The sequence below is a fragment of the Camelus bactrianus genome, chromosome 4 (genome assembly GCF_048773025.1).
Source record: "Camelus bactrianus isolate YW-2024 breed Bactrian camel chromosome 4, ASM4877302v1, whole genome shotgun sequence".
Classification (NCBI taxonomy): Eukaryota; Metazoa; Chordata; class Mammalia; order Artiodactyla; family Camelidae; genus Camelus; species Camelus bactrianus.
This window is the reverse complement of record NC_133542.1, coordinates 89,159,142-89,186,910: the sequence shown is the minus strand read 5'-3', so window position 1 is coordinate 89,186,910 and position 27,769 is coordinate 89,159,142. Positions and strand designations below refer to the sequence as shown.

Genomic DNA, 27,769 nt, shown 5'->3' with positions numbered 1-27,769 from the left:
TAGGCACGTGGAGATTTCTTGGTTCCAGACACTTGGAAATTTATGTCAAATCCTTAAACTAAACAGATAAACAAGACTGTACTGTGTAGCACAGGGAAATATATACAGAATCTTGTGGTGGCTCACAGCAAAAGAGAATGTGACAATGAGTGTATGTATGTTCATGTATGACTGAAAAATTGTGCTCTACACTGGAATTTGACACAACATTGTAAAATGACTATAACGCAATAAAAAATTGTTAAAAAAATCCTTAAACTAAATGAGCAGAGACTTTAGTGGCCACACATGACAGTAAGTACAGACTATACAGAATTAGTTCAGTTAATTCACTAAATAAACAGTAACAGCAGCAACAGACAGCAAGAGCAAACCCTGGAGAAGGAGAGAGGGATCTGTTTTCTAGAGCTGCCACTTTATTTAAAATGTCCAGCTTTCAATCAAGAATTATGAGACACACAAACAGATGAGAAAGAAAGGTCCATACACAGGGGAAAAAAGCAGTCGATAGAAACTGTCCATGAGGAAGCCTAGCTGTGTGACTTACTAGACAATAACTTTGAATCAACTATTTTAAATATGCTCAAAAAGTAAAGGAAACCATGCACAAAGAACCAAAGAAAAGTGTGAGAATAAGGCATCACCATATGGAGGATGTCAGTGAAGAGATTCAGAGCCTCAGAGACCAGAGGGGCACCATCAAGTGTGCCAACATACGCATAGTGACAGTCCCAGGACAGAGAGAGAGAGAGAGAGGGGCCAAAGACTATCTGAAGAAATAATGTTTGAAAAATTCCCAACTAATTAATGAAAAGCACTGATCTACACGTTGAAAGCAGCAAGACAGGAAACTTACACTCGAGGAATCCTTAATAAGATTAACAACTGACTTCTCATCAGAAACCGCGGAGGCCAGAAGGACTTACATATTCAGAGTGCTAGCAGAGGCTGTTCAATGGAGGGCAAAATTTGGGAGGTCATGTAAGCGCTGGAACATCGGCATAGACTTCTAACCGGGATACTTGGAATATAAAATTTCTGAGGTTGGAAGTAATTACGCAACGTAAGGAGGAAGAGAATTGTTTCTCCAACACACCAGTCAGGGATGTCAGTATGAATCACACCTTCAGGTTCCTGAGTGTGTTTTCACAGAGCTCACGACAACCTTGGCTAGAGCTATCTTGATGCTTTTTTTCCCCTCACAAGTGAATTAAAACACAGAAAATACATGACAATAATTTGCTTTTGTGAAAGAACTTCTTTTAAAAATGCATTCTCTACTCCTCCCTCACATCTGTATGATCACACCTAGACTTATTTCCAGGGGAGAACAGCCTAGGTGACTAACCAATGTCACTTCCGTGACGTCTCAGAGAGGAAGGGTTTAAGGATTTTCCTTTTTCCCTCATTCAAGCATTCCTGAAAACAATTCCCGTAAAAAAAAAAAAAAAAGCCACTTACTCATCGTAGTTATGACATTGGAAAGGAAACAATAAATCATTCATACTGTGGATAAAAACAGGTATTTGCTGAAGGCTAAGGCAGAGTTATCTAATAGAAATAAAGTGCAAGCTACATGTGTAATTTAAAGTTTTTCTACAAGTTCGTTAAAAATGTAAAATCAAACAGGTGGAACTAATTTTAACAATATATTTTTACTTAACCTGACGTATTGGAAATATCCTTTCCACACGTAATCAGTGTAAAGTCATTAATGAAGTATTTCACACCTTGTTTCACACTAAGTCTTTAAAATCCAGCGTGTGTATTATATTTACAGTACATGCCAATTCTAATGTTAAGTTTTTATGAAAAACACATTTAACAGCCTTTCTAAACCTGACTGGCTCACCAGGCGATTCGTGGAGCAAGCCAGGCTTCCCTGGTGTGTGTGCCTAGATTTTCACCCTTAGAAGTTCTGAATTTTATCCAGCCTCTCTTGTTGTCAATTTTCATCTCTTCCTTTTCTCTGGATCCCTTCCCATTCTTTGAGTTTGGAAAAATCTTTCAGTTGCTCTATTCTTAAAAAAAAAAACCAAAAAAAAAAAAAAAAAAACAAAAAACTTACCCCAAATACAGACAATTGACAAATGTATTTGTCAAGTAAAGATTTTTTTTTCTTAAATTGATGATGAAATAATTGAGTGTCCATTTAGAAAATCAGAAAACTTGACTCTCACCTTACAGTATTCATAAAAATCAATTTCAGAGTAGAAAGCGAGAACAAACTTTTAGAAAATATGGGAGGGCATTTTCATGATCTTGCCGGGTAGGAAGAGATTTCTTAAACAGGGTATATAAACCAGAAACACCTGATAAATGGGACCTCAATGCAATTAACTTGTTCACCAAAATGTTAAAGACTGAAAGATTCAGAGTGGTACAAGACATCTGTGAACCATAGAACTGATAAAGGGCTTGTATTGGAACCTTTAAAGAACTCTTTCAAATCAATAGGAAAAAGACAAAAATCCAGGAGAGAAAATGGACAAGCGACTTGAACAAGTATTTCATAAGTAGACATCTAATGGCCGATTACATAGGAAAATTAAAATCAAACCTCAGTCATACTCTACTGTACATCTATCAGAATCACTGAAATGAACAAGCCAGGTAAATGTCGGTGAGGCTAAGGACTAACAGGAACTCACACTCTGTGGATGCAAATGTAAGTTGGTAAAACCACTTAGGAAGCCAGTTTGGCATTATTATTAAAGTTGGAAGTGTATATGCATTTCTAATGACCTAGCATTCCACTCCTAAGAATAATCCCAGAATAAATGTGTTACCTATTCACCAGGAGACATGTGCAAGAGAATTCATAGCTCCCCAAAGCTCCAAACTTAACACCAAGTCCACTGACCGTAAAACATAAACTGTGCAACGTTGATGGAGAATACTGTGTATCAGTAAAATTGGATGAACTCCAGTTGCTCCCAGTACTATGGCTGAATCTTAGAAACAGAAAGCTGAGCAGAAGAAGTCAGATACAAAATGACTCATCTTACTTAATTCCATGTAAATGTTTTGAAATAAGCAAATCATTTTTCTTATGATTTTCTGTTTATATAAAATTCAAAAACAGGCAAAGGAAGTGCTTGAGGATTCATCATCAGAAGTGAAGGTATATAGCACAGCAGGGAAGTACTTACTACAAAGTTGGGAACTGTGTTACCCCCGGGGGAGGGAGGCAGTTGTACCCGAGGTGCAAGGTGCAGGTGTCCCAGCTGAGGGATAGAAATGTCTTATTTGTTGACCTGGGTGGCACGTTATTGTAGGATGTCTATTTGGTTTCACATGTTTTTCTGTGTGTTATATTTCACAATTATAAGAAAAACCCTGCCGACAACCCTGATCTTGTCTCTCAGAAGCCTGTCTCTCTTCCCCCTCTCCTCTCTGCCAGAGGAACGTCCTTTCTGTCCTCATTTTCTCTAGTCTCTTAACTCCCACTCATAATACAAACTGTCCCCTGTGCCCACCCTGGTCACCAATAACTGCTAGTTAGCAAATCAAATGAACTTGTCTCCTTCGTTCCACGGAGGAGTCTTTGATGTTGAACTTGTGGTTCTCTTTCCGCTGGCTCCCCCAGGCCCTCCCTCTCCTGGTTCTGTCGTCTCTTTCCCTGTGGCCTCTCTGCTTCATCCTCTGACTTTAACTTTCCCGCTCCTGAAACACAGGTTCTTCCCAGCTTCCCCTCCACGTGGTCCCACCCACGCCCTTGGCCACCTCTGTGCGAACAGCCCCCAAAGGTATGGTGCCCCCTTCCAGGCTCTGGGTGCAGATGTGCCCAAAGCTTCCTGGTCCATCACCATCTTTATCCAGATGTTTGGTATCATCTTAATTTCAACCAGGAGGCCTCAGAATGAAGTCATTCTCTTCCTCGCTCTGACCCTCTTCCTGTCCATGTAAAGGGAATCACTTCCAAGTTGGCGTTTCTAATGTGGACTCGTCGCTCTCTTTAACCTGCCCCAGCACCAAGAGCGGCCGTTCATCATTTTGTATCTGCAGCCCACGTTTGGGCCCTCGGGCCCGGGCACGGACAGTTCTCTTAGTTTGCAGTGCTTAGCTGATGCCCCTTCCTTTTCAACTGGGAAATCCCTGCCCGCCTTTAAGCCCTCACTGGTATTCTCTTTCCTTCCTTGTTGCACGAATAGCATATTGTTCCTTCCTGAATTGTTCTGGCAGTGGCCACAGCTAGGGGGCAGGTAACAATTTTGCTGAGTAAATACATGTCTCTGGAGACTCCTGGTGAAGAGCAAGCCCTGGACAAATAACCTGGTCAGTGCTTGTCGGTGCTGGTGTGCGGTGCTCTGCTGGGCCTGAGGTGCCCTGCTCTGTGCCCCAAGGCCTGGAGATGCTCTGCTGGGGCCGAAGAGCGTGAGGGATGGAACGCAGGGCCGCGGTTGGTGGCTGTGTCTCCTCCCCACTGCCCCTGGGCCACCAGCTGCCGGTGACATGACCTTTCTCCACTACAGTTACCTTTCTCCTGCTGCCATGTTCACTTTAACTCTTTATTGCATTCCATCCCCCCCATTCTTTTGACTCATAAAAGTCTCCCTGCTGTGGGCTTTTCTTCTTATTGAACCCTTAGGATGGGGATCAGGATATGTCACCCAAAGTATGCCACTTTGGCGTAAGAATTATTTTGAGCTGAAGGCAAATGAGAAAAAGTAGGCCCAGAAAGAGCTCTCTGCCCTTCCTTCATCTGCCTAAAAGCAGGGCATAATTTTCCCTTAAGCAAGTGTTCCACCCTCCCCCATAAAAGAAAGAAAACATCCCTTATCACTGGAGACTGAGATGGCAGGAGATACCTGATTAGCAAACCTTATCTTCCAGTAGTTACCTCCACATATTTCCTAGTCACTGTCCCACAATTTATTGGCCCTGAAAGCACAACCTCACTTTCCCCCTTTGTGTAATCAGTTCTCCACAATTTATCTTCCTTTTTAAAATGGTATATAAGCCTCTAAGTCTTACTGCTTCTTTGGGTTTTTCATTTCTTTTCTGTGAAGCTGTCTTTTTCTGTGAATTTTATGTGTACAAAAAATTATAAAATTGTGTATGCCTTTGCTTGTTGAGCTGCCATTTGTCAGTTTAATTTATAGACCTCAGGAGCTGAATCTAAGAGGGTAGAGGGAAAGATTTTTCCTCCCCTACACTTATAACCTATGAAATGAGCATGACTGTGACCACTATACAGACAACTAAACTGAGGATCAGGGAAGTTACAATAACTTGTGGGTGGAAGACTCAAGGCTCAAATCAAAGCCCTTTTACCTTCCTTGTTCCTTTCTTTGCTCGTGCCTAAACACTTATTTTGCCTGTTTATTGATGCTCAAGCCTAAGAGATTGCTGACACCTGCTCACGTGGCCTCCTCGAGTTGGGTGTCAGCTCAAGGAGAGGATGCATTCCGGGCACAGCCCTGCAAAATCCCCATCCCAGACCTAGTCGGAAAGCCGGTGTTTTCCGGTGACAAGACTCATTCTGCGGCACCTAGCCCTGGGCCAAGCAGCATTAATCACTCAGTGAGTTTTGGTTGATGACGTGAGATGGTTTGCATAACCCGGCTGCTTGGGATGGGTACCCAGGCCACCATCTAACAGGGGCTCTGAGACCCGGTTAAAGAGAAAGGGACCCTGAGGTGCTGACTACATCCAGGATCTGGCTTCTTCCCCACTCTTCCTTTCTCACCAACCCTTTGGGAAAATGTCTACAGGTAAATGTTTATATTCCTGCCACGCGAGCCTAAAGGCAAAAAAAGCAGGAGAGGACAGTCCTGTTTTTAAGTGACAGGGCAAGTCAGGGATCAAAACAGGTTCGATTCAAAGAGACTTCACAGGTTTCTCAAGCCAAGAAGAAACAAAAAAGGAAAAATAATAGGCTTAACGTGTGACATTAAAAATCTTACTGTGTTCCAATAACCCCACTGCTTTAGTTAAGAAACATGCCGAAAAGGTAGGGAAAGAGCAGTATTTCCTTGGTCTTGAACATAAGATAAAATATCTGCTCACCTGGAAACCGGTGTTGCTGTGGCCCTGGGTTCTGAGGGCTGTCATCCTCTGCAGCTCCACAGAGTTTTTGCGGCTCATGGAATTGGCTGGGCTCCGAATTCTTTCCAGATGTCTGGGCTGGAGGTCCCCTGTACCTGTGCAGAAGAACACAGCCTCTGCTGATGTCAAAAGGCCACCTTGCTGTTGTAGGAACCTGTGCACTGCTTCAGTTTGGAAACTTTGATTAAAATCTCCCAATTGGGGTGGGGCAGGAGTGGCGGGAGGCGGGGTGGACGCTTCCAGGTGAGATCCACCTACCTCATTAATCCTTTTCTTTACGTTTGTTCCTGCCTGCCCATTTTTACTCCAGGAAGAAAACTCTGGTTCTGCTCAGAACAGAAAAGGACATTTTCTCTGTAGTCTGGAGTGAAATAACATATTTCCTGCGGTGGTGGTGGTCACTGGGAGTGGTGGGGTGGCAGGGGATGCCAGGGCTGGCTGCTACCAAGTGACCATGACCCTGTGCTGCGTCTGTGCTCAGGACATTATATATGGTGGTGTTGGTTGATCATTAGAACAAGGGAAAACTGAGGTGTCCCCTAACAACACCTCACTTAACACCTTAGATAAATTAACAAGAGGTATTGGTTTGCTCAGGGCCATTTGGCTGATGAGGGAACAATGAGATGTCAAATACCGGTCTGGTGGACTCTAAGGCCTTTCTCCTACATCCCTGTCTGCAGACAAGATCGTGTTTAAAAATTCAACTCCTAGGAATGCAAACATGTGGCAGATAAATGAAAAGTGACCAATTTAATCAAAAGAGTGTGCTTTATGAAATTATTAGCTGTAGGATTTTTTTCAAAATAGCAATATCCCCTAGAACATTTAAAATGAACTATCGTATCACTTATATGTGGAATCTAAAAAAAAAAAAAAGCCAAATGAACTTATTTTCAAAACAGAAATAGACTCACATAGTAAAGAAACTTATGGTTACCAGAGCAGGGATGGGGTGGGAAGGGATAAATTGGGAGTTTGAGATTTGCGGATACTAACTACTATAGATAGACTAGATAAACAGCAAGTTCATACTGTAGAGCACAGCGAACTATATTCAGTATCTTATAGTAACTTGTGGTGAAAAAGAATATGAAAATAAATATATATATATGTTCATATATGACTGAAGCATTATGCTGTACACCAGAAATTGACAGAATATAGACTGATTATACTGCAATAAAAATATATACATATCCGAAATTAAATAAATAAATAAATAAATGGAATGAACGATCATGAGTGGGGAGGGTAGAGCTCAGTGGTAGAGAGCATGCCTACCAGGCATGAGGTCCTGGGTTCAATCCCCCATAGGTCCAGTAAAAAATAAATAAATAAGTAAACCTAATTACCACCCCCCCCAAAAAATCCCCAAAACAAACAAAAAGAAAAACCTAAAAAAGTAAAATAAAATGAACTATCACGTATCTATTAATTATTATAATTGTGTGTCCTGGGTGGAAACATGAAAACTTTTATGATAAGTGAAAAACTGAAATTAATAAATTGAATGCTGCAAAAGAATGGAAGAAAGTATCAAATATTTACTAGTGGTTATTTCTGGGTTGTGGTTTTATGGGTAGTTGCTATTTTGTCTTTCATCCTTCATTTTCTGTAAAGAATGTAATTTACTACTATTATTATCATATTGAATATATATACATATAATTCATATACATACATACATATATATATACATGTTAGGAGCTCACTGGACCCATCCTGCCTGGTTTCAAATCTGGTCTAATACTTACTGCAGCAAACTACAACTTAGCTCAACCCAGCCTGCTACCTGTTTTTATACAGCCCAAGAGCTAGGAGTGGTTTTTAAATAGTTGGGCAAAAAATAATCAAAAGCATGAATATTTCATGACATAGGCAAACTATATGAAATTCAAATTTCAGTGTCCATAAATAAGATTTCATTGGAACACAAATATACTCATTCATTTATGCTCAGGACAACTGAGTTCAAGGTTATGGAAAATCCTAACCCTCCAGACGGAAGGAAGAAACTTCATTTTGCTACTTATGGTTGTCATTGCAGGAACATGACTCAAATGCCTGACATTTTTGCAGGTATCATTACGTGGACCTTTTAAAATGCAACAATCCAATTTTTTTTTCTCCTACCTCTAGGCTGTAGATGGGACTTTTGAAAAGGGTTTAAACAATATGTTTGAAAAGAATGCAAGCATATTTGAGAATGGGTCCCCAGTGCAGGCAAAAACACACAACGACCTGTCTGTTTCATTCTCCAACTATGCCGGCTAAAAGGAAAAATTGGGACCTAATGCCAGCACATTGCACATACAACCATGATGCTGAAATGCAAAAGAGATGGTCATTTACAAGACGTTTTAACTTAAAACGCTATCTATCTGAAACTTACGGTTAAGAGCTTTTAAGACTAATGAAAAATTCCGACTTTCTTGGCAGCACAAGAATTAACTTGATTCATGGGACTATCACTTTAAACAATGGTTCCTTGGTAGAAGCCATGGCTTATCTTGCTCAATTAGGAAATATACGTTGTGATCAGAAAATAGGGTGAAAAACCCTTTCAACTTTCCAAGACTGCATGTTAAATCATTCCCCAGTCATGCAGAATCATTATTTGGAAGGACTAGTTTGTGACAAGACCTGAGGAACTGTCTCTTAACTCCTCTGAGTCTGAGCTGTTGTCATTGCAGGGTCCCTCACACTCAGTTTTAAACTTTGAAACCATTGTGTAGCAACCAAATCACTAGATCTTCTAATCAAATGATTTCTATGTTCTATTCCATTCCCTAAGAGTTGGCTTATAGACTGAAAAACTGTGGGCTGTATTTGCACAAGCTTATTAAAGAATAACAAAAAAGCCTCCCAACCCCTTTCCAATTTATTAAAAATGTGAATGTAAAAAATTTGTAAATACATGACAGTAGTACTTGCCTTCTGCATGCAGTTCTGTAGTTCTGTTCCTTTTGGTGACAGTGTTTCCAAAAAGAGTGAAATGAATTTAAAAACATTATGTGTAACACTTGTCCCATATTGGAAACAATGTATTACCTGTTACAGCATGATTTTTATCTGCTCCCTGTTGTCCTCACCAAAAGAATATTTCATATACTAGAGATTGCTATTTGGATGTACATCTTAACGTAGTTTGATAAACTGAAAATCTAATCCTGGGATGACTGCAAAACTTAATCTCAATAAACAACTCGAATTACTCTGGTCATCCAAGAGAGGAAAAAAAAGCAATAATGTATATTTGAAGTAGAAAATACTTTGGGATGTTTCACCAACCAAATCACCTTTGTAGTTAGATTTTGCTTTTCAACCCTCCCACTGTACAAGCAAGTACTAGGTAAGGCCAGGCATAGAATCTGCTGCCACCTGGGTGACACCCACCTGTGACTTAAGATTACTTGGCTGTCTGTATCACCTTAGTTAGAATCCTGGGAAAGATGAATTTGGCACAAGGGTGGACTAGTAAAAGAAAAGGGAAGAGAGCCAGCGTCTGCTGAACACTGCTATGTGCCTTTTAGGTACTTAGAGTATTTCCACTTCATCTTTGTAACAACTCTGTAAATGAGGTTTCAGTAGCCCCATTTCTTGGATGAAACACCTGAGACGCAGGGAGACAAAGTGACTTTTCCAAGAGCATAACTAATAAGTGGCAAAGTCATAATTTGAGCCCACATCTCTGAAATCTAGTCATGTCAAGAGCTAAGTTCTGGAAAGAAATAAAGCCCAAGGGAAGCACCACTGAGCTAATACCCTAAAGAGTTCATTTTATTAGTGGGGAAAGCAAACCATAACCAAGGTAAATGCAAAAAGGTTAATAAAATGGGAAAACAAGAAGGTTGTCAGAACCCAGAGTTTAATCTATCTCTGTACTTTGAGATCCTTAAAAAATGTGCCAATGCTTAACTGAGGTGTTTTGAAGGCCGGTCCATGCTGTTCAGCCCCCGGCAAGAACTGGGGCTGGGAGGAAGCAAAGAGCCTGGGGTGCACATTTTGAGAGGACACTCACTCTCAGTGTCATGCAAGTACAAGGTTATCACCTGAGACTGAGGCTTCCTTAAATTTTGCACCTTAGGCACCTTGCCTGGCTCGCCCTGCTCCTGGCCCTGCCAAGAACAACCCATGAGTCTGTTTTGGATGAGTGTAAGCTGGTAGTAGTTGAGCATGTTGGCTCTGAGCTCTATACAGCTCTCAACCTAGGGTTTGCCTCTTACTAGCACTAACTAGCTGGAACCTCAGGCGTGTTACTTGTGAGTAACCTCTCAAAGCATCTGTTGTTACTTGAAAAGTGAGGTTCATAGTTGCGCCTGTCTTTTAATGGGCTCACTGTGGGGGTTTGATGGGGGACTGGCACTGTGTAGGGAGAACACATACACTCACGATTCCAGGGCAAACGTGCCAGTAGCTGCCTCAAAAGGCAGCCCAGGGGAAACATGCTCTGTCCCTTTTCATGGATGAGAAAACAAGACATGGGAATGGTGGGTGGTTTTGCATGGTGAGCTAAATAAGGCTGCTACTGGAAAAAGACTGTTGTGATCCTTGGAAAAGAGAATACTCAAATATGCTTTCTTCACCATTTCACAACCATCATGGCAAGAATCATGAATGGAGGCTAAAACTGGTGGCTGGCAGAATTTGATGAGAAAGATTTACGTAGCCAATCGGTATCTCCCAATATTAATCAAAGAAAAAGGATAATAGAAACTTTGCAATGGGGAAACCTGGAAGACACCACCTTACCCAAACTGTCACCAGGAACGGGGAAAAGTGACATTCAGTGCTTCCTGATAAAATGCACTGAGGAGGACACAACACCACTTTGGTGGTGTTCCTGCTCCAAGTGCACAAACACATGGCCTGGCCACTTACCACCCCAGAAGCTCTAACTTATATTTTTTAAGTCTCTGAAGCTATATATTATCCCATGTATTTCCCCCCCATGTGGTAAAACACAGATTCCATACAAATTGTATTATTTATATTCATGGTTGGGATGGATTTATTAACAACAACAACAACAACAACAACAACAACAACAATTCTGCTATCAAAAAGGGTTAAGAATTTTGGCATGGGGTTTCTTCTTGTTCTTACATAACATATCCCTAAGGTGGTAAGATTTGTCATTATTAGGTCAAGCTATATGGCTCAGAATTACAGATGCCAAGTAACTATCAGTGACATTGAATTTTAAGAACTTAAAAGGTGTACCCCAAATGTAGTTGTTGTCCTCAAAAATTGCTCTAAGTCTAAAAGTAAATGTCTAAACATCTTGAGCTCACTTACATTTTCAGCCTCATCCACTACTACCCAGTTATTTCACACATTGGTGGAAGCTTGAGGTAGTATCTCTGCTCTTAAGCAAGTTGACAGAACATCTGGAAGTTGTAGAATTATTTGGGAAAGATGGGTAACACTGATATTTAATTCTATTCAATCCGCTGCGCTGGAAACAACCCGAGCAGGAAAGGACTACGTCCTACACACGCAATGTAGGAATCACATTCACAAACACACAAGGCAGGGAGCTGTTGCAAACCACCCAGTCCTCTTGCCAGCCCACCTCTAGGTGAAGACACTGACTGTCTTGTGCACCACAGAATCCCCTGGAGGCAGCAGGGGGTAGCTAATCTTGGAGCTCTGAAGACCTGGGTCTCAGCTTCTAAATACTGTTTCCTTAAAAGGAACCAGACAGGTGCACCTATGACTTCCTCTGCTGAAAACAAGGAAGTTCTTAAACCTGAGGTTGTATTTAAAAGAGTGATCTGGCTTCAAAAGTCGTCAAAGTCAGGACGATTTTAACATCAAAAAGAACAATGTTTATAGTGGAAACACATCAAATCTATGAAAATTCATGAGTTCCTAACCATTCTTTAAAAAAGAAAACTCTAGAAAAATCCTCTGTATTTATCACCACTTAAGCAGGTTTAATTCTTTACTGTGAAAGTTAAGGAGCAAAGTAAGCATTTATATTAGCCGGTAGGAATTGCATTTCAAGGTAACCAAATAGCCCCAAGTGATGAGAAACTACGCTTTATATAATGCCAGAAGCAAATATAAAAGGAATGACAGGATTTGAAGCATAATTTGGAGACCTCTTGAGCAAAGATGATCTGTTTGTATGAAATAACTGAGTGGACAGTTGGCGAGGTGCTGGACATCGTATGGAGCCAAGGTCACGGCACACAGGTGACATACCGGCATGGAGGATCATGAAACAGCAGAATAGAGAGATCAGGTCAATTCCAGTCTAGATGAGCAATGTGCTTTAAGCAGGTCCACCGGCTATTACAAGCTCCTGACATGGGACAATACGAAGTACACATTACTTCTGTTTTTGCACAGGGATGTCTTAGTGTCTTTTTTTCTCGAGACCTCTGAAGTTAGACTGCCTGGTTCTCACACGTATTTCCCCTCGTCAGCGTTGGGCCCTTGAGCAGGGTATGCGATGTCTCAGAGCCTCAGTCTTCTAGACTGCTTAGGGTTTTGTGAGACCTAATAAGAATATTTGTGAAATTGTTGGACCAGAGCCTGGCAATTTCAACACTCAATATATTAGCTGTTGTTGTTGTAAATGCTACAACTGTTAATAGCTCTGTATGTCTATACATAATTTCCCCTTTCCTTGCCCTCATCCCAGTCTAGCCCTCGAGATTCTAGATTTACAGCCAGGTAAGTTTGAGAACCCATCAAGGTGTTAGGATCCAGTTTCCAGCCCTTCCCATCGTTAACCCACCTGCAGGACCTGAACGAGTCACTCCAAGGCTCTGACCCTCAGTTTCCCCACCATGAGCCTGGCAGAGAGTGGGCAGGGTGAAGGGGACCTCAAATGTGTGGGTGTTAAGCTATCATTTAGCATGAGCGTGTTCTAAAACCTAGGACACAATCACATAAGATAAAATGTGATGTTTCTCCCACTCAATGGGCAGGTCACTGGCTTTATTTTTCTTACACCTTCCGAAGTAACGCTGAAGGCTGCCCTTCTTCGAGGGTCTAGTGAACAATATTTGTTTGCTAAATCCTTTAAATTAAAAAATTTTTTATCTTTTTATTTATTTTTTGTTGTTGGGGGGGTAATTATTTATTTAAATGGAGGTACTGGGGATGGAACCCAGGACCTCGTGCATGCTAGGCATGCGATCCACCACTGAGCTATAACCGCCCACATTTGTTTATAATCATAATTCTTATTCCATAGTAAAAGTTCCATAGCACTGTCCCCTTATAAAACAATATAACGTGCTTGTTTGTACAATTGACTACGCAGGTTGCCTGCTTCCCTGTTAGACTATAAGCTCCATGAAGTCAGAGATCTTTGTTTTGTTCATTGACACACCCCCCAGCACATACAACAGTGCCTGACACACAGTAAATGTTTGGCACATATTGGTTTAATTATTCAAAGGACTTCCTAAGTTATCAGCTTGGATATTGATTTTTTTTTTTTTTTTAGAATATAGGGCTTAGGTCCTGTAAAATGGCTATATTCACTTGTCTCCATCTAAGACCATCTTGAGTCAGGGAAGTGTCAGAGCTGTGTAAGAACTTTGTAAGTACATACAATGCGTGTCATTCTACATGGCAGGCTGGGTTTTCCCCATGACTCTCACTGTGCTGTGTAGTCACAGGAAGTGAGGATTCCCAGCCCTGTCTCTCCTTGTTCTCTCTAAATGGGGGCAGCTAATCACAAAGGAGCCTATCAGTGCTGAGGTCTTGGTACTCCGGCGGAGGGTAGGGAAGAGACCAGGGAGTGCAGACTACACTTAGCACAGCCTTGGCAGATGGCACAGACAGGGCAGGGCTTGCCCCAGGCAGAGCTGCCTGGTAAAAAGGGGTGTCACCCCACTGTGAACCCCAGTGGAGCACCTGCCCTGTCCAGGCCCTTAAAAGCTCAAGACGCTCGGAAGTTAAACACCGGGTCCTGGGTCACACAGCTAGAACCCCTGGAGCCAGACAACTCAGTCTAGGCTGTCTGCCTTGAAGTCTTGCGTTGTTCCCACTCTTCTCCAGCTTTTGGCATCTCCAGCTCCTAAACAAATAATTACTAAGAACCTGTCATGAACCAGGCACTATTCTAGACACTTGGAATTCATCAGCGAACAAAACAAAGATCCATGTATTGATCTATGGGACATGGAATGCAAGATGAGGAGCCGGAGACAATGCCAAGAATTTGCCTTGAGCTCTTGCCTTGGGGACTGAGACAGAAGTCCCACTCATTCAGCTTCTGCAGAGGCACCTTCTGCTTCTCCCCCGTCTCACCTGAATATTCTGAACACAAGCCGGCCTTAATACGAAAACCTGTTCTCCAGATGGAGCCTTATCCGTCCTTGCAGCTCTGTGGAGGCTTAATCTCAGTCCCTGGTTCAAGAATGGTTATTTCAAGCATAGTAAACAAGTGCAGGATATTTTGGTGGGGAGAGTTTGCAGTAGAGTTCCTTAAACAGGAGACAGGAAGCAATCAGGTGATAATAAGGGGGGCTGGTTTACCTGGAAGTGTCCATGGCATCGCTACAGATCAGATTGGAAGGATAGGAGTTAAATTTGTGACGGTGATTGCCTCTTCAGAGAAAGAGACCGAAGGCTGGCTCAGTGGCCAAAGGGATCTTTGATGGCAGAGTTGTTAGTCTGTGTGCGCTATTTTGATTCTTTAACAAAAAAATGTTGTAAAGCAAATTGGATTGAAAGCTAGTGGTCAGTTCTGACTGGTGGGAGCATGGCTGTTTATTATTCTGCTCTTGTATTTTCTGTGCAGCGAGTGTATGGATTCAGATGAGGTGGCAGTGGTTAAAAACAGGTTACCTGGGCTCATTTCCAGCCCTGTCACTTATTAGCAGTGTAATCCTGGGCAACAACTCAGCCAACCTCTCTTTGTTCGTATGTTATAAAGGTTGAGTGAGTTGATAGGGAAAGTATTTTGACTAATGGTTGGCACGTAGTCAGAAGTATCGAAGCGTGAACGGTTGCTGTTCTTTATTTTGGGGAGAGGGTAATTAGGTTTATTTATGTATGTATGTATGTATGTATGTATGTATGTATGTATGTATGAATGTATGTTTTTAACGGAGGTACGGGGGATTGAACCCAGGACCTCGTGCATGCTAAGTACACACTACCGCTGAGCTATACCCTCTCCTCTGTTACCGTTCTTATAACTGAGAATTATAAATACTTATAAATTAATCAACAAGAAAAAAGATGCATAGGACTTTCTAACTGCATAGAAATCTTGCAATCTTGATCCAAGAAGTTCTGCGAAGGCCCCAGGACTTCCTCGATGTGGGCCTGGTGTGGGGAGCGCAGCAGGAGACCCAGATCTGAGCAGGAAGTGGAAGGAAGCCCAGAAGCGTGGACGCCCAGGGCACCTGCTTGAGTCCGCTCAGTGACATCCAGAAAAAAAGGACGCTTCCTTGTGGTTCCAAGAGGAATTAGTAACTTGTGTACAGGAAGCATTAATTCTAAGAAGCAAGGCACAAGGAAGGCTGTTTTGATACCTTTTTCTTAAAAAAAAAAAAGTTTCCTTGATGCTCTTTTCATCCATTTTCCAGTTATAACCTACATGTGCAGTGGATTAGCTTCACTGCAGATGTGGATTATTCCAACGCATGCATATTTTTAAAGTTGAGTAATAGTTTTTTTTTCCTCCTTTAATTCATTTATAAACCAAACACATTTCTGCTATCTTTGCTGAGAGGAAATTATACCTTGTTTGTATACTGCCTCTAAGGGAAATAAGTTTTCCCAACAAGTTTATTAACTTCTGATTTTGCATGTAAAATAGAAAAACAGCTCAAATTTTAATGTTTAAAGGAAAAAAATGTATGAAGCCATGTCTGGCTGTTAGCATAACTGACACCATCTTGGGCCCTTACAGTTCCTCCTGTCCTTCCGTGGACCCTACACAGAACTGCACTGGGCAGAGAAGTGTAAATTGCTTCTCTGTGTCAAGGGCTTTGCAGATAAAAGATCATCAGGTCCAGGTGGCCTGTATGCACTATTAGTCTCCGAACAATAGTGAAGACCGTGGCTGATGTATTCCCGGCGCCCATAAGACTAGTTACCCATTCAGTCATCCATCAGACTCAGGAATGCATGTCCTGTTTCCAAGCACCTACCCACATGCCCTAGGTTAACTACGGAATTGTCCCAGTGGTCCCTCAGCAGTGCAGAGAGCACCTGTGAATGCTTCCGGATCGCTGTCTGCCTGATCCTGACCTGGAAGTAAGTTACTCCGTAATAAATTGATCCATTGATTATACGGAGCTGCCTGCCTTGTTTTTTGGTCTCAAGATGCCTTCCCAGTTTGGTGGGCACTTTTCATTCCCTCTCTCCTCCACCGATCCACAGAGACCAAGCCATAATTCTCTTTGTAACTCACGTCTGTCTCCCTTTTATTTTTCCTCTCCAGTCACTGCCCTCTCAGATCTCCTCTCTCTTTCTTCATAGTGTTCCATTCTCAAACATGACTTTCATTTCTCAGGAGACTTGAGCTGTCTAAATAAATATTGGTTCCTGGTTATTTGTCTCTGTAGAAGTATTTCAGGTGTGCACAATACTCAGTGCCACTCTGTGGATAGTGACCTCAAATCTGATCAGACCTGTAACAAGAAGGGGCTGCTCTCACTAAGTCCACTTTATCTGGAGGTCACGTCTCTGCTCCTTGTGCCCGATCACCCTACAGAATCCTCATGCATTCAGGTCCTGGTGACTCCTTCTCATTGCAAACCCATAAACCCTGGTCAGTCCTCACTCTGATGCTGAATCTCGGTCCTTGTTGGTTGCAGTCACCCTGCCCTTCCGCCCCCTCGCCCGGGGCTCCTCCTCCCTTGGCTACGCCCTCAATTGCCTTTGTCACTCCCCTTCCTCCACCTTCCACTTGTAGGGTGTTTGTGTCCCTGGGGCTTCCTCCTACCCTACCACAGGTATGTGACTTTCAGAGCTTCCCAGATAAGGTCTATGAATGGACTCTCCAGAAATAACCCAAACGTTCTGCGTGCATGTCCTGATATTGTGATCTATGATAAGAAATACATGTTTGGTTTTCTTTCCCCTTTCCTGGCACAGAGCTCCTGATAACCTTGTAAATTCTTAGGCACTAGAAGCACCTTTTGTTCTATTGAGGCAACTCCGGGTGGGCTCTTGGATGGCTTCTGGATGGAGGCTGGTCACAGAAGCACCAAGCCATGGAGAATCTTGGAATTTTCAATTCCATCTCCCAGAGGGAGGAGTTAGTAACTGAGCATGAGGAAGCCTCCACAAAAATGCCAATAGTATGGTGTTCGGAGAGCTGGATCGCTGAATATATGGAGATGTGGGGAGAGTGGTTGGCCCAGGGAGGGCTTGGAAGGGGCTCTATGCCCCTTCCCACATACCTTGTTTTCCACATCTCTTCCTTTGTCATATCCTTTTATAACCAGCTGGTAAACATAAGTAAACTGTTTTCCTGAGTTCTGTGAGATGTTCTAGCAAATGAATTGAGCCTTGTGAAAGTGCTGTGGGAACCTGATTTATAGCTGGTCAGAAACACAGGTGACTTGCAATCAGCATCTGAAATGGAAGTGGGGAGGTCTGGCGGGACGGAGCCCTTACCCTGTGGGATTGGATGCTGTCTCCAGGTAGTGTCAGGACTGAGTTAGAGTGTAGGACACACAGACGGCACCTGACATCTGGTGTCAGAAGTGTTATGAGTGTGTACTAGTGTGAGAATAAAGGATAAACACAGGAGGATATTTCTTGTACACGTGTCCACATGTGCTTTTCTGGAGAAAGTGTCTTGAGCTTCCGTCATTATTCTTAAGGATCTATGACCCCATAAGAACCAGCGGAGAGAGGGTAGGAGGAAATAATTAAAGGATGTAAATAAAGTCCAAGTTCACAGAAGACAGACACTCCACACCCATATTTGGAAACATCTGCACCTGGCTGTCTCACAGCCTCCTCCAACTCAGCGTGACCAAAACTGAAATCCATCCCCCAGACAGGTTCCCAATCCTGTTTTCTTTCTTCTGTATGTGCTATTGCCATACACCCTGCTCCCTAAGTCAGAACCCTGGAGAGAGTTTAGCTTGTTAATTTACCCTCACATCGTGCACCCAAGCAATCACCAGTTTTTACCCCTCCATCCCTTCAGTACCTGCCCAGTTCAGACACACCTCCTCTCACCGAAACTATAGCCATCACTTACTTGCCAACTTCTTGCCTCTAGTTCTTACTCTAGTTTATCTTCACGTGACTTCTCGAGAAGTACTTCACACACGGACAATTTCATCATGTCACTCCTCTGCTCGATATTCTTCGATGGCTCTCCATTGCTCACAGGAAAAGCCACCTAACCCTGGAAGGTAAGGTCTAGGTCCTAGCCCACCAGATACCGTTGTATTTCATCCCCTACACAATGTGATCAGCAAAGCTGAACTGCTCGAGGCCTCTAGATCACACTGAACTTTCCCACGCTGCTCTGCACATGCAATTTCTCTGTACGGAACGTCACCCCCACAACCTCACCTCCCCCTTTATTGTCCACCTGCAATCCACCAGGCAGAGCTCATCCTCAAGCCTCTCTGCTCAGGACCTCCTCCTTTGTGATGCCTTCCTGGCTTCCCCAGGTGACACAGGCCAGGCTCCTGGGACCTGCCTACCTCTCAGGTACATACTTCCAAGGTTCACACTCCCCTCTCATTGCATTTTCGTTTCATACTGCATTGAGGTTCTGCATCCATAAATGATTTGCACAAGGTGCCATACTCACTTTCAGTATAGAGAACCAAAGCAAGATTAATGGAAGGAACAAAAATAAAGTCTAGACACAGGAGTCTGGGCAACCAAATCATTCTAAGCTAAAAGGGAGTGAAGGGGCCAAGTGCAGGATTGTAAAACTCACATGTAGACTTTACTCAACTTAATTTCATTTGTATCATGGATTCCTCTATTACAGGTTGAGATTTATTTTGTGGCTGTGAGGATTAAACAAGATAGCAAAGTGGTGTTGTACCCAGAGCAAAATGCCCTTTGTAGTGATTATCTACCATCCTTATTTCCTCTACTGGTCACTCAAATCCTTGGATGCAAAGGCTGTGTCTTTTCAGATGCTTCTCCTCAGAGGCTAGCAGTAGGCAGAGAACTCTGTAAGTTCTCCATCAGTGAGAGGTGGCACTGCCTCTTGCTATTAAGATTCAGTGAGTGTTTTGAATGAATGTGCAAAATAATGAACCAGAAAGAAGACATTTTCTAATAATTCATGCCTTTGAGTTAGCAGGGTGCCTACCAGGCACTAGACACTCTTCTGAGGGCTGGGGAGAGGACAGGGCTGTGAACCAGCACTGCTGTGAACACCACTCCCTACTGGATCCTCACTGGCAGGGTCCTCGTTTTCTCATTTCACAGATGAGGCAGCTAAGGACAGATGCATGAGAGAGCTTGCTCGATTTGTTAGAGCTGGTTCAGACCCAGACAGACGGGACTGTGCTCTGAGCCTCTGTACTGCCCTGCCTCTCTGATCCGGTCCCTGTCCTCTGAAAGCATTCTGTGAAGAGCACTTTCTGTTCTAAGATCGTCACATTTATTACCTCCCTTAATCCTCACAATAACCCCGAGGCAGGATCTATCGTTTCCCCTCTTTTCAGACCAGGAAACAGGCTCAGAGACATTAAGTAACTGGGTTCACAGGATCTGGCTAATAAATGGTGAAACCAAATGTTGAGCCGGAGCAGACTCTGAAATCCATGCGCGGTTAACCCACCCCGACATATTGCTTTCCCTTTGACCTAATTACTCAGACAAAAGCCGCATAATCAGTGAGACCAACACTCAGAAGTGACACAGTCAGCGAACCAGTTAGGGGCTCTGGGTGAGCCTGGCTCAGAGGATTGCTGGAGGCTGGGGCGTGGCCCGGGTGGGCGTGGCCCGGGTGGGCGTGGTCTGTGTGGAGGGCCCTCATGGCTGGGACCTGGGTGTTAGGTGGGAAAGTTCATGAGGTCCTAGACACCCCGTAAGCCCTTCATAGCGGGCAGAGGAGGGCCAGCTGACTCATCTTTGGAGTGCAGATCTTCCGAACTAGTAGTTCAAGAGAGACGTGCGGCTCCTGTATTGAGGGAGGCGGGGGGTCACTGCGGGGCAGAAACAGGCTTCAGCCCTTCACCAGCCGTGTGACCCGGGGTCCTCACCCTCTGTCTCCGGTGGCCTAGAGGGCTTTATGAGTACATAGGCAATAGACAGTACTTGCTTCTGTGTTGAAAATCTCTTACACATCATTGGTAAGTATTTGGACCCGACCACTCTACCAAAAACCCTCTCTTGCCAAACGCAAACGTCTTAGGTCTCATTCTCTTTTATTTTCTGTGGCCCCTGCCTCTGCCCATGGCTCCACTATTTGCTCGACCCTCTCTCTAGTCTGATACTCTTCATTCCAAGTGCTCCTGTCCCCCTCACACCTCTACGGGGTGGCTGCTTCAGTAGATGTCACCTTTGTCACTAGATTCCCAGCCCCACTATCACCTTTGAGATACTGTCCAAGTCAGCATCTCTGGCCCTGTTCTCTCATTCTAGCCTTGTTTTGATCTCTAGTTGCCACCTTTTTGTTCCAAGATTCCTCCCCTGTTTCAGAGCATGATGGACCACACTCTAATACTTCTTTCAGCTCTAGTCTTCGGTTTGGGGCAGCCAAACAGAACACATAAACATTTAAGAACGCACATTTTATATGATCCAACATTCCACTTGTGGGAATCTATCTTACAGAAATACACAAATCCTCAGGAACATAGGGTCCAAGATGTGAATTGTGGCTTAATAAAAGAACATTAGAACAGGTTATGGCTGAAATGGTGAATTATAATATATTCATACCATGAGAGAATAAACAAGTTAGAAAAAGGCACGTCTATGAGAACAGATATAAAAAATTCTGCAAAGTATGTAAAAAAAAAAAAAAAGCAAGTTGCAGAATAATATTTGTACTGTTATCCCATTTCTAGATGTGCTTGGGAGAAAGCATGCATATGAATATAAATCAAGGTTTAAACCAGGGTACCCAAATTACAATGTCTTTGGGACTAACCTGAAAGCTCCTGACATGTATATCAGAGCCTAAGAATAAATGACAGGGCCTCATTTTAAAGTATTAAATTGCAAAAACTTTAAAGAGTCATCTCATGTTAAATCTCTATGGGTGTGGAGGAGATAGAGTTCCTGGAGTAGGAAGGAATCTAAAACCTACAAGGTCTTTGTGGCTAGAGTGGCAGAAAGCAAAGCAAAAGCCTTGGAGGTGTCCCCTTCGGGTGTTTGTATTCTATTCCAGGAACTGTGGAAGCTGCTGGGAGATCTTCACTAAAGGAGCAGGCATGGGTAGTGGCAATTTGGAAAAGGTGTGAAGCATCAGAGATGATTTGATTGTCATTTGCTGACATAGACAATCTCAGAGATTAGCAGTTTGATGGGGTGGGCTGAGCGAAAGAGTCTGGGGATCCAAGCATGTGGGGCAGTGGAGAGGGAAGCTTGAGTGAGTTCAGATCATGGCCCTTAGAAATCAGGCTGGAGACAGAAAATGTGAGTTGACAGCACGTAGACATTTAGAGTGAACAGGAGAAAATGGTCCAAGGTTAATCCCAAGAGCTCTGACATTTCATTATGAGGATTAAGTGGATGACACATTTAAAGCCCCCAGCGCAGTGCCTGGAACAGAGCAGGCACTCAATACATGTTAGTTTTCTTCCTCTCAAGAGACACTTGTTAAATGAGCTGATTGTCAACAATTAATCCCAAGTGAGACTGACATTTAAGGATAAATCTGCAAATGGGATCACAAAGCTAATTCAGAATACTAGCCATTACACACATGTTGAGTTACACAAATGAAAGTGTTTCAAGAAAGGACATTCTGTTCCTGTACCCACCGTGGGAACTGCAGATGGTCTCCGGTGCCTCTTCCCTGGTGGGTCCAGTGGAGATGGGGGAGAGGGGTGCAGATGCCAGGTTCGCTCCCCAGCTCACCTACGAGAATACTTTTTATTGTCTGAGAATGCCTTATGGGTCCTGCTGACTGCGCGTGGACAAACCCATTTCAAAGGATCTGTTTCCATCTTCCACTCTGCCCCACCCTGTTCGGTCCCACCCTAGGCCCTAGGGTGACCCTCAAAAGGATAGACAATAGGAACATCTAAATTTTCAGCTCTGGGAAAAAAAAAAATTAATCCCTAGCAGCTTCTGTGGGACATTCCTGGTTTGGAAATTTGCTGAAGAGGCTCCTTCTAGCCATTCCCGTCCTATTATGCCCCTTTCTTCAATTATAAGAATCAATTTGCCTTTTCTAGGGGAGATCTGGCTCATTATTATCTTTTGTGTTACTAAAGCTTATTGACTAGGGAATTTCAGGTGCTGTTCTGAAGGTGAGTGAGAGTGGAGTGCAATAACTTCGTCCTAGAGTTTGGGCTTTAACGAGTGGGAGGAGATTTGAGAAGACTGGGAGGGGAACTAGCGTGGAGCCCCACAGCTGATCCTGTCTTGTTCATGCTGAGGTGCCTACTGGATACCCACATGCAGGGGTTAAGGAGGCAAGCGAATTTATGCAGCTGGGGCTACAGCAAAGTCAGAACCGAAGATAGAAATTTAGGACTTAACCTTCCTTTAAACCAAGTGTGATTAACTTTTTATGCCATGGACCCCTTTGATAGTCTGGTGAAACCACTAGACTCTCCTTTCTCAGAATGAGGTTTTTAAATGCATAAAATAAAATACATAAGATTACAAAAGAAGCCATCCTAAAATAGAATTGTTTTAAAAGTTGTGATAAAGTAATAGAATATCCTCCTGTATTAATATATTAAATAACAGATCTCGTGGGTAAATCTGTTAATGACTTGAGATCTGAGAAATTAAAAACCATAATTTCAAAGCAATAAAAAAGGAAATTCTTTAGCTATCTGGAACAATTGTAATGTAATATGAAAGTGCTTGTGATCTTTGTTGGTGACGAAGCCACAGGAACTGCCGTGCTATGTGCTTAGACCCCTTTGTTTATGAATGAAATACTAAATTTCAGTTAGAGATTAGTGAAAATAGGATATTTTCCTCCACCCAAGTTAATGGATGCTCCGACTGGCATTTAAAACCACAGAACACAATGAAATCAGCTAGTATATAGACAAAGAACACAGCAAACTGGCTGCCTGGAGATGATGTGGTTGTTAATCCAGGGTCAGGCTGCTGCCAGGGAGGGGGGAATGTCCCCTTTTACCTCCTTCTGGTGGCCTAGTGGCCAGCCTTGCTTGAGAATTGTAGAGGAGGAGGCAGTTTTCCTCAGCCTTCTTAGGGTCCCTTGCTGGGTTTAGAAATTAAACAGAGACAGATTAACAAGAGAAAAGCATACAGTTTTATTGAATTTTTACTGTTCATAAGAGAATGAAGGCATGAAGAAGTGACCAGAGTAGGAAGCGTTTACACCTTTTCGACAAGAAAACAATAAATTTGTGAAGAATTGACAAGACAAAGGGGTTTGGGTGAGGGAGTCGTCCATCTAAGGCTGGTTAGTTCTTCTCTTCCTTAACTGGGAATATAAGGGTTAGTTTAACAACACTTGTCTGCAGATTCCACTAGTTGGTCTCTGGGCTGATAAGTGTCTGCCTTCAGTCAAAAGGGAATAAATAAATTAATAACCTGCCTTTAGGCAGAAAAGGGGGAGCCTTTCTGCATTTACTGCTTCTTAATTGCTTTCAGCTCAGAATTATTTTTATGTCAAAGAGGCATATTTGGGGGTGAAATATTCGGATTTCCTTCAGAATCATCTGGAAAGTTAAAAGTGCATATTTCCAGACCTCAACTCCGGAGAGTCCAATCTGTTGTATTGGACTAAGGTGGGACACAGCAATGTGCGTTTTCAACAATTGATCAACTTGAGTCTGACTATCCTTGGAGAAATATTGCCTCAGAGGGTGAATAGGGGAGAAATGGGGAGGTAAAACAGGGTAAGGGTGGAGCACAGTGGGAGAGGGGAACTGGCAATGAAGTGGGAGAGGAAATTAGCCAGATCCTAAAGCTGGGTTAAAGAATTTTATTTTATTTAACGTGATGGGAACCCACTGGAGGATTTTAAGGTGGGGAATGGATGAGATTTGATTTATACTGATGACTGCTTTACAGAGAATGGATTGGGGTTGGAAGCAGGAAAAATGCTAGGAGCCTATTGGAACAAGTCCAAGATGAGGGACTGAGCAAGGGAGATGGTAGGAGTAGCAACACTGCTAAGAGAGGCTAGAGGAGCTGGGTGCTTTGTGGTGAGAGGGTCAGTCCTGCTGTTGGAGCAGCTGCGGGCTGTGAAGGAAAGACAAGAGTCAAGGCGAGTGCTGGGTCCCCCACTAACTCAGATCTTCTCTCTCATTTTGAGCGCCACCAGACACAGTCAACTCACTTCTCCAGGCCTCAAAACCTGCCCTTTACTCCTCCCTCCATCCAAATCCACAAAGGCAGTCACATCACTCCCCTCCTTAAAATTCTTAGGTGAGTCCCTAATTGCTGTTAGACCAAAGCCCACATTCCTTAGGGAAAGGGAAAGGAATGACAGGTTAAGTACTTTTTCTACATTGAATCCTCATTTAATCCCTCCCAGAATTCCATAAGGAAGTGATTATCCCTATTTTATGGGTAATACACTGCATCCAGAGGTGAAAGAATTTACCCAGGATGACAGGGTCACAGAGCCATTAAACGCCAGGTGCTGGTTCACAAGAGGCCAATGGTTTCCAAACATGGCGGCTGTAACAGGGGCTCTGGTTGTGGGGTGGTGAACTCCCAGGGCAACAATTTCTAAATTTCCTGGAAGGAGGTGACTTTCCTTTTTTTTTTTTTTTTTTAAAGATAGACTTTATTTTTTAGAGCAGTTTTACATTCACAGCAAAATTGAGCAGACAGTACAGAGATTTCCCACATACCTTCTGTCTCTACATATGCACAGCCTTCCCCATTATCGGCCTCCCCCAATGGAGTGTTGCGTTTATGACAGCTGACAAACCTGCGCTGACATGTCATCGTCACCGGAGTCCATAGTTTACATTAGGGTTCACTCTTGGTGGTGTACATTCTGTGGGCTGGACACATGTAGATTGACATGTAGCCACTGTTATAATATCACACAGAGTAGTTTCATTGCCCTAAAATTCCTCGGTGCTCTATCTTATCGTTCCTTCCTCTTCCTCACCCTTGGCAACCACTGATCTTTTTCTGTCTCCATAGTTTTGCCTTTCCCAAGAAAGGCATATAATTGGATTCATAGTGTGTAGTCTTTTCAGATTGGCTTCTTTCACATAGTATGCATTTAATGTTCCTTCATATCTTTTCATGGCTTGATAGCTCATTTCTTTTTAGTGCTGAATAATATTCCATTATCTGAATGTACTAAAGTTTATTTAACCATTCACCTACTGAAGTACGTCTTGTCTGCTACCAAGTTTGGGAATTAAGAGTCAAGCTGCTATAAACACCCATGTGCAGGTTTTTCTGTTTACATAAGTTTACAAAGCCATTGAGTTAATGGGTGATTACTTGATAATATGGTTAAAAATGTTTAGTTTTATAAGAAATCACCAAAGTGGCTTCATCATTTTGTATTTCCCCTTGCTCCACATCCTTATCAATATTTGATGTTTTCAGTGTTCTGAATTTTCACCATTTTAATAGGTGTGTAGTGGTATCTCATTGTTTTAATTTGCATTTCTCCGATGACCTGCAACGTGGAGCACCATTTCATGTTTATTTGCCATCTATATATCCTCTTCGGTGAGGTGTCCGTTAAGGTCTCTGGCCCATCTTTTAATCAGTTGTTTGTTTTCTTATTGTTAAATTTTAAGAGTTCTTTGAATATTTTAGATAACAGTCCTTTATCAGATACGTCTTTTGCAAATATTGTCTCCCAGTCTGTGGCTTATCTTTTCATGCTCAGAGTCTGTCACAAAGGAAAATCTAATTTTAGTGAAGTCCAGCTCATCAGTGACTTCTTTCATGGCCCAGGCCTTTGGTGTTGTATCTAAAAAGTCATTGCCAAACCCAAGGTCATCCAGGTTTTCATCGATGTTATCCTGCAGGAGTTTTATAGTGTTGCGTTTTACGCTTAGGTCTGTGATCTACTTGGAGTTAATTTTGGTGAAGCGCATAAGCTCTGTGTCTGGGTTCTTTTTCAGTGTGCGTGGAGCCCAGTGGTCCGAGCACCACATGCTAGGCTGTGGTGTGTTGTGTTGACCACAGTCGGGCACATTTATAGCTGTGACAGAAGATCAGCCAAGGCATCTCTGTAGAGGTTTCTTGAAGGAGTGTGTGGTCTTAAAGGAGACACTGTGTCTCTTTAAGCACTTTGCAGCTTTCCTGCAGGGTGATAAAAAAATACAACAGAATATCAGGAGAGCACCTATCCTGGGAGGAAGCCTGGCAGGGTGGGGAGGGTTGTGGGGGTGGAAATGTTCTGTCCCTTGATCTGGGTGATGGTGGCCTGTCAAAATTTGTGTACTGTATGGATGTCATGTCTCAATTACAAAAATAATAGAGGGAGTGCGTAGGTTGAGAGACTGGGCTCAGGTAAATCTGAGTCTGAACCTCCGGCTATGTGAGTTGGACGGGTCACTTCCCTGTCTCCAGACCTCAGTTTTCTCACCTGTAAAATGGATATTATGGCTTCTACCCTTAGTTATATGTAAAGTTTGGCAAATCTTAAGGTTAAGAGTTCAATAACTTGTAAAGGAATTAATTCTTCTTTGCCTATGTTATCACTGAAGACAGGATGATGGAAATGCACTTTATCAGGGACATTTCCATTAGAGACCACCAAAAATGTTTTGTTAGTGAAAAGGAGCTATATGTCCCAGCCAGCCAGGAGAGGGGGACCCACTCTGATGCAGCATTAATCATGTGACCTCTTGGGACAAGGCAATAAACTTCTTTTTAGTTCCATTTTCCTTTTCTGTAAGATAAGGGCAAAAATCTCTGCAGCTGCTGTTAGTGAGATGAAATAGGGAAAGCGTGAGTCAAAATCCTGATACCAGGACTGTCATCCGAGGAGGGAATTAGAGAGTCATGGTGGTGTCCCCTGGCGGGAGCTCTGTTATCACTACATGGAGGGATACGCTGAAATCTCCTTTTTTCTTTTTTCTAATTATCCAAGATTCTGCCTGGACTGGAAGAGCTCAGCTGAGGGCGAGACTATTTCACACACCCTGGGTGTCAAATCTCTTCCTCTTGGGGGACTTCCTGGTGGGTTTAAGTGTGTCACTGAAGCAGTAGGCGATGTCCCAGAGCAAACTCTGTCTTTTGTTGTTGCTTGGTGTGGGGTGTTAAGGGACTGCGTTCTCTGGAAGTTGTTCAAAAGCAGTCCAGGAAATAGTTTTAGAGCACGTTGCGATTCTGGTAGGGTTCTGAGAAGAGCGGGATTAGGGAACAGGAAAAAGGCAATCAGTTGAAAAGAATTCTGGACTTTAAAAGTATCATTAGATGTGTATGTTGTGCTTTCTCCAAAGTCAGAAAGAGTAAGTGGGATGGAGTGAGAATCGGTTAATTATAAAGATGTCCAGCCGCCAACGTTCCCAGCCACCACCAGCTGCTAATTCTTTATTCCCCTGAGGCTGAAGGTCTGTGACTTAACCAAATCCGTAAAGTGTTTCTAGTTTTCAGTTTTATGTTTTAAAAATAACTTAGCCAGATCGTACTTTAGGAAAACGTCAGGCCATTG

The 27,769-nt window shown here is 42.9% G+C and overlaps 2 protein-coding genes across 25 annotated transcripts in view; one reads left to right on the top strand and one right to left on the bottom strand.

Annotated features, from left to right (window-relative positions):
• The window catches only part of SLC28A3 (solute carrier family 28 member 3), a 60,646-nt gene extending 52,601 nt beyond the window's left edge, over positions 1-8,045 (bottom strand). The window contains exon 1 of the mRNA XM_010967501.3: positions 6,013-8,045. Within this exon, the coding sequence (XP_010965803.2) occupies positions 6,013-6,090 (78 nt within the window). The 5' untranslated portion in view covers positions 6,091-8,045. The remainder of the gene's footprint in view (positions 1-6,012) is intronic.
• The window catches only part of LOC105078787 (recQ-mediated genome instability protein 1-like), a 345,845-nt gene that overhangs the window by 211,587 nt on the left and 106,489 nt on the right, over positions 1-27,769 (top strand). The window lies entirely within an intron of this gene.